General features: G+C 41.3%; 2 protein-coding genes and 1 long non-coding RNA gene across 4 annotated transcripts in view; 1 reads left to right on the top strand and 2 right to left on the bottom strand.

Annotated features, from left to right (window-relative positions):
- Nucleotides 1-3,999, bottom strand: part of rabgap1l (RAB GTPase activating protein 1-like) — a 40,062-nt gene extending 36,063 nt beyond the window's left edge. The window contains exons 1-6 of the mRNA XM_037248631.1: nt 3,885-3,999; nt 2,148-2,359; nt 1,496-1,649; nt 982-1,195; nt 296-470; nt 57-214 (exon numbers count right to left, since the gene is read on the bottom strand). Coding sequence (XP_037104526.1) covers nt 57-214; nt 296-470; nt 982-1,195; nt 1,496-1,649; nt 2,148-2,285 — 839 coding nt within the window. The 5' untranslated portion in view covers nt 2,286-2,359; nt 3,885-3,999. The remainder of the gene's footprint in view (nt 1-56; nt 215-295; nt 471-981; nt 1,196-1,495; nt 1,650-2,147; nt 2,360-3,884) is intronic.
- On the top strand, nt 1,589-3,706 carry LOC119121247. Its single transcript, XR_005097639.1, has 3 exons — nt 1,589-1,678; nt 2,171-2,807; nt 2,871-3,706. It is a non-coding gene; the product is annotated as an uncharacterized LOC119121247 (long non-coding RNA).
- Nucleotides 4,000-4,441: 442 nt separating the features above from the next.
- On the bottom strand, nt 4,442-11,508 carry LOC119121246 (protein FAM163A-like). 2 transcript variants are annotated; one of them, XM_037248635.1, is made up of 6 exons: nt 10,868-11,508; nt 10,110-10,194; nt 6,990-7,092; nt 6,266-6,376; nt 5,767-5,881; nt 4,442-5,696 (listed from the first exon to the last, which is right to left on the bottom strand). In XM_037248635.1, exons 5-6 carry the CDS (start codon nt 5,857-5,859, stop codon nt 5,298-5,300), a joined length of 492 nt encoding a protein of 163 aa, XP_037104530.1. In that variant the 5' UTR covers nt 5,860-5,881; nt 6,266-6,376; nt 6,990-7,092; nt 10,110-10,194; nt 10,868-11,508; the 3' UTR covers nt 4,442-5,297. The 2 variants fall into 2 exon arrangements, with proteins under 2 accessions (XP_037104530.1, XP_037104531.1); XM_037248636.1 differs by lacking the exon at nt 10,110-10,194.
- Nucleotides 11,509-12,021: the final 513 nt, after the last annotated feature.

Genomic DNA, 12,021 nt, shown 5'->3' with positions numbered 1-12,021 from the left:
CCGGATTATTAAACGTAATTCAAGTGTGTATTCATTTTTACATGCTGGCGAATTACCTGAAATTTCCCTTGCCGTCATCTTCCTTAATTTCCAGGGTGACAGTGAAAATAAAGAGGTTACTGTCAAGAGGACTCAACAGCGGCGTCTCTCTGATATCAGTCGGCCGCGAAGAGCGGCGAAAGGCTGTCGAGAAACTGTACAGGATTCGACTGACCTACATGGGAAAAGAAGATCAATTTATTTGCACAGAAATATAAAAAAATATCTTTGGTGAAGTGATACAAATATTGCTTACGGCCTCCTTGATGTGGCAGGCGAAGACGTGAATTTGGAAGACCTCGGAGCTCCGATAACTCTCGGTGAAGCAAAAACTGTCACTTTCCACCGAACCGTCGCATCCGCGGGCACAAAACAACACCTTGTAAATGGGAAAGGAGAAAATCTCTGTGCCCGATGCCTGGTCCACAACCCTGCAAAAAGTGACGGAAAAATATATTCATGACGATCGTTTTGGTAATCATTGAAATCAGAGTTAATCAAACGATTATTTACTTTGTGGTACAATACAAGAAAATGAAGGAAACAAAAAAAAAAATTCTTTGAAACACTATGTAAAGTTGAATTTGGCCCAAAGTAAATGTATAATATTCATTATTTTAAAATTTAAAAAAGGTGCAAACGTGTGAATTCAAGTATCATTTTCTTGTATAAACAAACACAGGAATAATAACAATAATCATTTGTTCCTTTATGACGATTTTGTAGTCATGGAATGTCATTTAAACTCATCATTTCATTTGGATTAATTGCACAATTGTCTTAATTGTCTTAATTCTTATCAAGTCAGTGCCTTGAACTGACCTGAAAGCTCAATGCTTTGCAACTTTGCACTCTGAAGAAAAGAAAAAAAATCTCCGTGGCAGAGGCAATGTGGTAGAATGAAGTTGACCTTTTTTTTCTTTCTTTCACCAAATGGCTTACCTCACAGAACCTTCTGGTCCACAGGGTACATGCAGAGTGACGGGGATAGGGATGGCACTGTCGGCCCGCAAGGTAGCCATGGCTCTCTGCGCTTCGGCTTCATCGCGAGGAGCCTTGACGCAAGTGCTGCCCAAGTAAGACAGCTTATTGAACTGCACGCTGTCTTCCTCTTGAATGGCGGGGCTAGCCGGCGCTGGACACGGCGATGTTATCTCTGGAGGATGGAGGACATAGTATAAGCTGTCTTTCGTTATTGTCAGTCACAAATGACGACGATGGAGCTGTTGTGCCAAGCAAGACACTGTGAAGAGAAGTAGGAGCTCCACAAAAGTTGAGAGAATGGCACGGGATGTTAGAGAAAACTTCACAAACAGGAAGCAGAACAATGGGCGAGGGAGAACTTCCACTGCTGACTGGCTTTTATTTGACATTACTCTTACAATTTCCTCTCACTTCACTCAGCATTAGGGAAGCACTGGTGGTGTTTGTGGAGAAGCCCGCCGGGCAACACTACCTGGAGGTTGTATCTCCAGGACTTCTGGGTTGCTGTGCTTTTCCATCTCTTCCACGCTACTTTTCTCCACTTTCTCGTCATCGTCGTCGTCGTCGTCATCATCCAGCACCTCCTCCATTGCTTTCTCCAGCTGCTCACTACCGTTCCAAGACATCTGGTGGAGGAAGGACCATGAATATTCAAGTAGGGGGTCAGCACACAAAAGGAGAAGAACATAGACCATGAAGAAGAACATGCAGCTTCCTGGATTGTGTCAATAATTTATGCATGTTAGCTACTATTTAACAAGTTGGTTCACTCAAAACAGACAATTGGAAAAACAATGCTATCATTTTGTTTCTTTATTACTTCACAATGAAGTGTGTTTTAGTGGATAACAAATTATCGACCAACCCAAAGTGTAAATTCCAAATTCCCCCAATGTAGGACTAATAAAGGTTATCTTATCTCATGACTGTATTCAATTTTATGACGACTCCGCCCCTCTATTTGCTATTGTTATTAGCCGGAAATTAATCGAGGAAAACAATGACAGAAAACCTTTTGTTTAAAAAAAAAAAAAAAACCAAGGTTCTACCTGCTCCATTGTTTAACTTTTCACCAAAGTCTATGTACTAAATATTTTTCAAAAGCTAATGAATGTATATCTGACCTTGAGCTTGGGTTTTCCTTCAGAGCCTTGAGGTGAGCCAGTGGCACCAGGCTGTACCAGAACAAACTCCTCGCTGGTGACGGTGGCCACTGACTCTGTGGAACTGCTGACTTTCCGCAGAGAGGAGCTGTCATCCATGGCTGACTCTTCTCAGGAAGTGCAGGGGAGACCAGAGTTGAATCTCTCCCCTTTCCTCCCCACTTCAGCCACTTCTGGATAAAAAAAAAAAAAAAAAACAAGCTTGTGTTACAACTTAAAAGAAACATTTGGACTTTTAAAACTTCTTCTATACATGAAAATGTTTGTTCCTTCTATTCAGACATGCACACAAAGGCATGGACAGCAACCACGTCATGTGCTCCAATCATACTTATTGAATTATAGCAAGTAGCATGAACAATCGAAGCAAATAAAGGCTCACTGCCACAGAGAATCAAACCAATAGCGCAAATGTTGGAAAAATGTGCATAACTGCCTCTTCCAGCACTTACTACAATACACAAATACGTCCCATTTGACATATATCCTGCACGTCATGCAATGGCTGCATTTCTTGTTACTATTGTATGTGTAATGCATATTAATAATCAATAATAAACTGAAGTGAACTCAACTTGCTGGTAGAAAAGTGCCGAAATTAGCACCCGGTTATTACAAACCGTTGTCTGCTCCAACGGCACAGCAAGCAAACGGCCGCTGACTTTGAGTGGAAACACTGTGTAGTCGTTGCTCATGATTTAAAGCTAGGCAACACCAAAATAAACTGAAGTAATATGTTACATTGCATCAGGGAGGGAGAATGTGTCTGCGGGTTTGTGAGGCAGTGACAATCCCAACACTGACGTTCCTACACATGATGGAGAAATTCATCCATGCATCAACATTTTCTTTATTTATTACAAATTAATTATAATTCAACCCATCTTGTTTTAGGTAGCATCCCTATTGTTTACTGTCGATAAATGACTACCAACATACAGTAAATGGAAAAGGCTGTTGTGGCAACCTGTATTGTGCACTGATCCAAAAGCCCAAGCAGATATTGACATTGCAGGTGAGCAAATAACAGCACAATGTGCACCTCACTTTCAAATCAGTGACACAAAGAAGAATCTAGACAAAGTGCACTCAAAATACAACTCTAAACCATTTCTCTTTATAGAAGTCAGGAAAAGTATGTGTCCAAAAAATGTTTTCAACCTTTATAAGTGTGACCAAGTATTGTCAACAGCACAGACAAACTTCCCTTAGCATCATCAGCAGCAGCAGCAGCATTTGAAGATGCAATCTAAGTGGGAAATAAAGTGCACTCAGCACAGGTCAATCAGGAACAGGCTTCTCGAGTTTAACAATCCAGCCAATGCAACATTAGCCAGGGTGAAGCTACCCTCTCTAATCCTTCTCCTCTCCGCGAGAGTGCCAGATGTAAAAGCGTTTAACAGCTGCAGAGCTGCAGATGTGCACCAGGATGTGAGCACAGGTAAGTGCAAACTAATCAGGAAGTTGCAACCAGTGCCAGGTTACTAAATGCTAGCTTTCATCGAAGCTAACGTTCTGCTAACGCCACCCATCTCGAACGAAGTCCAAAACATTGGCTCCTTTTGGGAAGGGCGACAGACAACACCCAAACCGTGCACCAGAAGGAAATAAACAAGGAATTCCACATTTTAAATATGTCAAAACGTCATGCAGTCGCGGAAATACGTGCATTTGTTGACAAACAAGCTGTCAACTTACTTGCTTGAAACGATGACGAGTTGCCTGCTAGCTGTCAAGAGTTCGCCGAAGATCGTATGTACGGACAGGACGTATCGCTCGATGAGCCAACTGCACGCTATCCGGTCTGTTGTGTGCTGTTGCGCATGCGCACTCGCTTCGGTTCAAGCGTGGACGTGGACGCGTATATTAAGAAAATAAATAAAAACATTCTCATCATTTGAATGTTATTAATTACAATGATTCAAAATAATCACACATTCATTCCAAGCATTTACAAATCTTTATTTGTCAAAATGTATAACTGTCAAATACTCCTGTATATATGTAGGTCAGTTTTTTTTTTTTTTTAAATCAACATTTCAAAATATCTTTTGTTCCATTTAACTAGTAGCTACTGGAACAATTAGGTAGGTAGGTGATATAATAGGTGAAGGATTTTTTTTGTAACAAAACTTTTTTTCCTGACATTCTGTATTGACCTTTATAAACACGAGACTTTTCACATTGATTTGAGTAATGACTTTATACATCTGCCCTTGCTCATACAAAGAAAAGAAATTCTTCTTTTGTTTTTGTAAATATGGATGAAGCTACGCAAAAACAAAGCTGCTGTTATCAACGGTGTCATTTTTTGACTGAGGAGGTTGTGTATTCTGAAAAAAAATGGTATACTCCAAAATTGTATATACCACAGAAAGATTGTTGATCACAAACGAAGATGGCATCTAAAAAGTGGGTGTTCTCACCATGTGACAAGAAATTACAGCACTGTGTTCAACATCAACATGAGAGTAATAGCAGAAGAGAAAAAAGAAGTTACTCTCCTCGTCGAAACACGTCCATCTGAAAACACAAATATCTTTGTTGTAAAACTTTTTGCATTGCTAGTAAAGACTAATGGCAAGTAATATTCAGCAGAAAAATTACACCATGACGTAAAAGAAATGTCATCTACTGATGTGGTTGCTTCCTTCACTTATGTTGTCATCTAAAAAATGACTTGAAGCTAAAAAGACTCCAATCTTCTTTCAAATACACACATAGGGACACAAAATGGAAGCTCAGTAATTCACCAAGCAAACCAGTGATTCACTCTTTACTGCAGCTCACATACTCCTGATGATGTGGCAATAAGCTAAGATAATGACATCACCAGTGAGTCTTAAATCATCTTGCATAGAGACAGAAACGCTTTTAAATGTCACCATGCACTGATACGTAAGATCCAGAAAATGTAGACTGTAGGTAGGTAGGTAGGATGATGTTTTGGGCAGATATGTAAACGCTAGGTCAGATAGCCCTCGCTCAATGAAGTCAATTAACAGTCACATGACAGTGTCGTTTACAAACATACACTGCACGTAAAATAAAGTTAGTACAATCAATGAATCCACCATAATAAAAAAGAATCCTGCGCTTCTGGCCGCAGTGTCACACTTGTGTGCTGATGGCTCGAGTGTTGGTGTAGAAATCAGGTGCTCTGCTCCGCGGAGCTTCCCTCAGCAGGGATCCTTCCACGACGGGCAGCGGCATGACCAGCGCCTGGTTCTCGTAGTGCGTGGGCATGTAAGTGACGCGCTCGCCGCCGTTGCGCATCTCATTAGCGCTCCGGATGAAGAAGGGCGAGTCGTACGGGGAGCAGGAGGGGCAGTAGCGGCCGCGCCCCGCTGCGGCTTTCCTGGCTTTGGACGTCGGAGGTGGCTGCAGGGGTGAAAGTGACAGCGGGGTGCTGAAGGTCCCATCCAAGCCGGAGATGCTGCAGGTGTTGCATTCAAAGTGTTGCAGAGAGTTGGAGCCGCTGTCTGAGCCATTCTTCTTACAGCAGTAGTACTGAACAAGAAATCAGAAAGAAAACGTTTCATTTCCAGATGTCCAAATGAAAAGGGAGAAGGTGGTGTACCTGGAGTCGACAGTAACAGAGCACAGCGATGATACACAGAAGTATCACTGTGGCCAGTATTCCTCCAGTTATGACAACAGTTCCAGCTGTCATCCGACCAGCTCTCCATCAAACTCTGACAAAAGGTACATCGAGTCAACAAGAGATTGTGCAATTTGTTGCGTGAATGCTGTTTCGATTTTAAATTGCCCAACATCTACTTGACACTTCTGAGGTTATGGATTCAAATCTTAGCTTTTTTTTTTTTTTTCTCAAAGGTCAGCTGAGATAGGCTCCAGTTCACGTACGTCCCTAATATGGAAAATGAAAGGATAGATCTATACATTATGTATTATTTAATGATGTATGGTTTGCATTTGCACTTTTATTCTGCATTATTCATACCGCATACACTAGCCTACTTATTTTCTCAAAAGCACAGTGCCCTCCAAAGGTATCGGTATGGAAAAGGAAATGATTTAGGTTTGTTGTAAACTGAAGACATTTGGGTTTCACTCACATCAGAAGAGTGTCCCTGGGGAACTGGAAGTTTCACGGTGAACTGAAGCTCGGCTCAGAGGTTAAGCGTGCTGTGGTCCCGCCCCTGGATGAACACGCTTCATGGACATTTCTGTGGACAGAACAAATATTGGAGATTTGCTTGCATTGTAGGATTGACCATCTAAATGTAATTTTCTCAATCTGCACAAGGTGGCAGTAAGGGACAGAAACAGAGTACTGTGATAGGGAAAGAGGAGGACCAAAAGGAACAAAAGAACAGGGAGAGAGGCAAATGATGCAAGATTATGAAGAAAGATGAAAGTACAAAATAGTTTCACAGCAACCGTCACATTCATACCGTAAATGGACTAAGATTACTCGTGGGAAGAGGCAATCAAATGAATCCACACACAATCCAAAGCATACCACATCATTTGAAAAATTCTTATTACATGCAATCTGTTGAAATGTAAACATGACTTTATAGCAGTAGGTTATGAGCTTTGTCTAATGGTTGTCTAATCTTCCATTTTTGAAAGGACAACAGATAACAATTAACACCACAAGTCTTAAGATCTCTGATATTATTAAAGTGACTTTGCTGCATGAAACACAGACGGGATCTGCTTAAGATTTCCCTGCTGAGGCAAAAAAAAAAAAAAAAGCATTCACATCCACCACAGGCCTTGTATCTGCATCACCACAGGCGCTGGGTTAATGTTTCTGTCAGATGGCACTTTTACCTTCAATTATTTGTGGAGAACAAATAGCAGACTCCCTTCGACATCATCCAGCATTAGAACTCTCCGGAAAGGCTGCAATCTCAGAGCCAAGTCACCAAGCAACCTGTCAGAAATAATGGATGTATTTGGAATTTAGGTTCATAAAGTACTCGGAGACCTAATTCCATTTTTATGTTTTGGATCACTTTATGTGTGTGTGTGTGTGTGTGTGTGTGTGTCCATGAACCAGCACGCAAAGGCCCATTTGCACACTCATGCAAGATGAGCAAAAACAGAAGGCGGCTGGCTCCAGATTCCAGTGGCCCTTGATCCCACGTATTGACAATGCCCTTGACACGTACGTGCACATTGTCATTTTGCTGTTTTGATGTCAATCCAAATAATGAGCCCCTCCCCTCCCTAAAAGCCAATCCCTTAGCTATTTCTCCCTCTGATGGAACGTTCCCAATGGAGTCATGGCCATCAGTCTTCAGAAATGCCTTGACTAGCCTGAGGGTTTTTAAAAGATTGATTTTTTCTTTAATTCCAGCATTCAGCTAGAGTGGCAACCCCTCATCTTATCATATTTGATGCTGCCTTGTTGACGGAAATATATTGAATAATTCCGTCCATGCATCGTTCTCAATGGTATTGGCCTGGAACTATCCCAATTTGACTTTTGGCAACACAATAGAAGTGTCTAGTAATGACCCATGGGTGGGATCTCCATGAAAAGCAAATTACAGTAGAAAGAGTAAATGGCAAATGAAAGTCCTTAAACAAAGCATAGAGAATTCTCTTCCAGCAGTTAATGGGAATTTTATCTGCAGCTTGCAGCAGCTCAAACAAAGATCTAATCTAGTATGCAGCATTGAAATGAACATAATGAGTTGACTCTGCGCTACGAAACTCAATACAGAAGCAGACGCAAATTAAATAATAGCGTAAATGTTGGAGGTAATTGGATTCCAGGTAATGTGAGCTGACAATAACTGACTGTTATCTCAGGAGCGGTTGCACATGTGGAGCTTTGGCATGGTCACCCAGAAGAGACATGAAACAAAAACTGCTTGGATGGAATTCATCGGCATTGATGACCGTCATTGTGATCGGGTTTGGCTAACCATGTTTGATGGTGCATTTTAAGCATTAGTAGCATTACTAGCATTAATCGTAATCGTAGTTCAGGGTCTTCTCCGCCTCACACTTAAAATGAGCTGGGACATGCAGCGTCCACCTCCCCCTTTCAAATGAATGATCTCCACTAAAAGAGATAAGATTTTCAGATCTGGGAGCATTTCCAAAGCAATGGAAAACCTTAAAAGCAAAGTGACAGATACAAAATGTTGCTCAAGCTTCTTTCTCTTGCTTCTCAATCAAATAAAGTTTAGTGGCAAGAGACTAGACAAGACTAAAGATCAATCAAATTCAATTACCTGATTCTTCCGCTGGTCATTTATGGCAAAGAATGCAGTGAGTGCAAAGAACCACTCCCCAGAATCATCATCTTGGACCAATACACAAACAAAGGTGCATGATCAATAGCGGCGCTTTAACAACTTTGTCTTGGGAAGCTAAAGAAAGAGAATTTTATTGTTTCCTCCATCCAAGCTAATGCCATAAAGTCAACATTTAAATTGGAGTGAATCATATGATGCAGGCTGCCATCGCCAAGCCTACCAGCTTCTGATTCAGCTCTTATACTCAGGAACATCAAGTCCAACGCAAACACAAGAGGACAACGTGACAACAACAGATTCAAAAGAACAAGACCGATGAAAACACATGTACACACACTTACACAAATCTCTGTGATTGAGTGGGGACCAAAGTCAGATAGGATACACCCCAGCACACACACACACACACGACACTAATGAAGACAAGCGGTATAAAAAAATGGAGGACTGAAAAGATTATGAGAAACAGAACATGATGCAATAGTTCAGCAGCAAAGGAAAATGAAGCCTATGTATCCCATAGGGTGAGATATGACAGCTTATGCTAGAAACAGATGTGATCGGATAAGAACTTATTTGTCTTGAGACATGATGCAGAGAGCAAGGGAGCAGTTACACTATACAATACAGCAACAATATATTATTATTTGATATATCTTTTTATTTATTATTACTATTATTATTGTCATAGTTTTATTCATGTTGAAGTATGTTTCATAAATTGGTGATTTCGTTCCATGTGTGATTGGTTGCACAGCATGTTGCCGATCGGGGCTCTGACACACTTTGGTAATTAGCATAAAAAATAAAGAAAAAAAAGTTTACGCTTCAAACAAAGCTTGCATAAGATCTGTGCTGATGAAGTCAAATAAAGTGAAGGAGTTTCTATATACCAACTTGAGTGGTTCTCTGGGGGGGGGTAAAGAAAATGAATTCCATCTCTGAGTATCAAGTTGTTTTCCTTTCTATTCTCATGTGGTTGAGTTAAGAGTAGGAGGATTTCGTGACCGGGGATCCAGAGGATGTTGTACCCAACGGCAACAAGTAAATATTTGATGCATTGCTTTTATCTATTGAATATCTGTGACTCAAATAAGTGATTTTTTTTATTTGCATTAAGTCTTAACAAGAAGTGCGAGTGTGTGAATAAAGGATAATATAGAATGTATGTCTTGATTGTGTATGTTCTTCCATTTGTGTGACGAGAGCCCAAAAGCACCAATCCAGCCATTTTGAAGTGTCCTCAATAATTTACACGGCACTTTTGAAAGTCTTTCCTCATTTCGAGCTTGTTTTCAATGCGCTACACACTAACCCTCTGTACACACAAATACACAACACAAAGACACTTTGGGCCTAAGGGCAATTTAGTTGATTTACTTAATAGCATATATTGCTCATGTTCTTAGTTCCCATTGCTTTTTCTGCAATAAGTGATCATAATTCAGAAAATGGATGGATGGATTTCAATTTATGGTAGCGCTTCTGGACATGTGGAACGTTTTGGCTACAGCAAACCTTTTCTGTGGCTGCGGTGTCACACATGATAGGCCTGACTGCAGACACCTCTGGGAAATCAGCCCATTTCCTGTTGTATCACTTCTACCAGAAGCGGAGAATTTAAGATGTGTGGCCCACCCGCGCGCGTGTGTGTGTGCGTGTGTTGGGGGGGGTTATTTACTGTGGCTGTATTTTTGCATCCTCCCTCGGTCAGAAGTGGGTCAGAGCACACCACACCTGCTTTTTCTTCCACAGCGTTTGCAGACCTGTTGGCACCGACAATCATAAATGTTAATATTTCTGATGACGTATCCTTTTATGGTCATCACACATTTTGGGCGAGGCACACACTCAGTGATTTGGAAATGAAATGGAATAGATAGCCAATAAGAAAGTGACCTAAACTTGTATTCATGTCATGGAAATCTGCTGCATAGGAAGAATATACTTTAATGTACTTATTTTCCATCCATCCATTATTGGACTCACTGAGTCAGCATATTCCAGATGACTTTAGTTGAGAGGTGGCGGTGCACACAATTAAGAATTACATTAACCTAACATGCTTTTGAGGTGTTGAAAGAAGACTATCAAATAAAATGCTGCACAAATCTATGAGGCTATAGACCTACCACCACCCATTTTTGCTCCTTTATTTATTTATTGGGGTGGGGGGGGGCATATTTGCACACCCAAAGTTCCTGCAGCCTGAATGCTAGTCATTTGGCACCAATGAACGCCCCCCACCCTACATATATATATTTACATAAGCTACTTACATATTGATTTTTTTGTTATTTGCATACCACCAAAACTACAACATATAGCTCCATAAAGTAAATTGCAGCACTGAAAAATAAGAGGAAAAAGAAGACAGAATCCAACACTCCAAAAAGAAATGTTTTGACTTTTTGGACATTGACACCGCACACATCATACCTGAGTTGGTTGCTTACATGGCGCGCCGGGTTCTGCTCGGTGAGGCTGACCAAGTCAAGGCTGCAGCATCCTCGGCAAACAAGCACTGACGCGCGTCCAAACGGCCCGTCCGCTAAAAGGTCAGAAAGGCTGCACACAGCGAAAACGCACAGATGACGCACAACAACCGAGCGAGCGCTTTTACGCGCGTTGAAAAGAATTCGAATTGTGAGCACTCCGACTGGATCAACAGCTGCTGGGGAAGCTTGAAGACCAGAAAATCACTGCTGAAACATCATCCAAGTGACGAGCGAGGAGGAGGCGCATACAAGATTGGAGCCGCCCCCAAATTTGCATCTGCAGTCACAAACTGGACGACTTCAGCTCCATCGTTTGGTTTTAACACATAATAAAACATTGCACGATGAAAAAACATGTGTTGCTGTTTTATTTTACATCTAGTGTGCAAAAATAGCATTCTCTAGGAAATTCTACTTGCTCCTGTTTGATTAGGAGTATGATGGCCAGTCTTCTGGATTGATGTGATTTTTATTTCATAAAACCGTGACTGTTAATAGTGTGATAAATAAAGTGTCACCCTGGCCACCGTATTGAAAAACATTCTGGCTACGCCCCCGGTTATAAAGTCCTGACGTATCAGTGACACTCGATGGCAGAAGGTCACCGCATGGATGGACCACTCAGCTTCACGGGGTTGTCGAGAGAACACACAAGGACATTGAGGTGATGGTTTTGTGCGTCGCTTACACAAAAAAAGTGATGTGATTTTACCGATACGTGCAACAGTAGGTCAGCCCAATGAGCTACAGTAATTGATTTGCCCTCAATCACTGCTGTTTTAATCTACTTACTAGTCCGTGCAGATATCGACAGTGGACCTGGCCGACCAAACAAGGCCGAGTCGGGTTGATTAGAATAGAGCTCGGCTTTTCTCAAGCCACCCATCCATGTTCTATTCTGTTTGTAGAACCAGCAAGTTGAAAGGTCACATAAGCCGCGGAGCATCAATTTCTGCATTCATGCTATAGTACTTTGTTTTCACCATTGCGACCATCACTGAAAGCAAATCACAAAAGCTGGATGAGTGCACTGTCTGCATACAGCCTTTCTTTTCCATGTGCAATAATATTACATTCTGTAAAGTGTACATCCAT

This window comes from Syngnathus acus, chromosome 4 (genome assembly GCF_901709675.1).
Source record: "Syngnathus acus chromosome 4, fSynAcu1.2, whole genome shotgun sequence".
Lineage (NCBI taxonomy): Eukaryota > Metazoa > Chordata > Actinopteri > Syngnathiformes > Syngnathidae > Syngnathus > Syngnathus acus.
The sequence above is the reverse complement of the archived record's forward strand: the minus strand, read 5'-3'. Positions and strand labels throughout refer to the sequence as shown.

Coding starts and splice junctions, on each gene's coding strand:
- LOC119121246 (XM_037248635.1), bottom strand. CDS start 5,859: ATGACAGCTGGAACTGTTGTCATAACTGGAGGAATACTGGCCACAGTG. Junction 5,697..5,766: donor TCTGTTACTGTCGACTCCAG/GTACACCACCTT, acceptor TTTCTTGTTCAG/TACTACTGCTGTAAGAAGAA.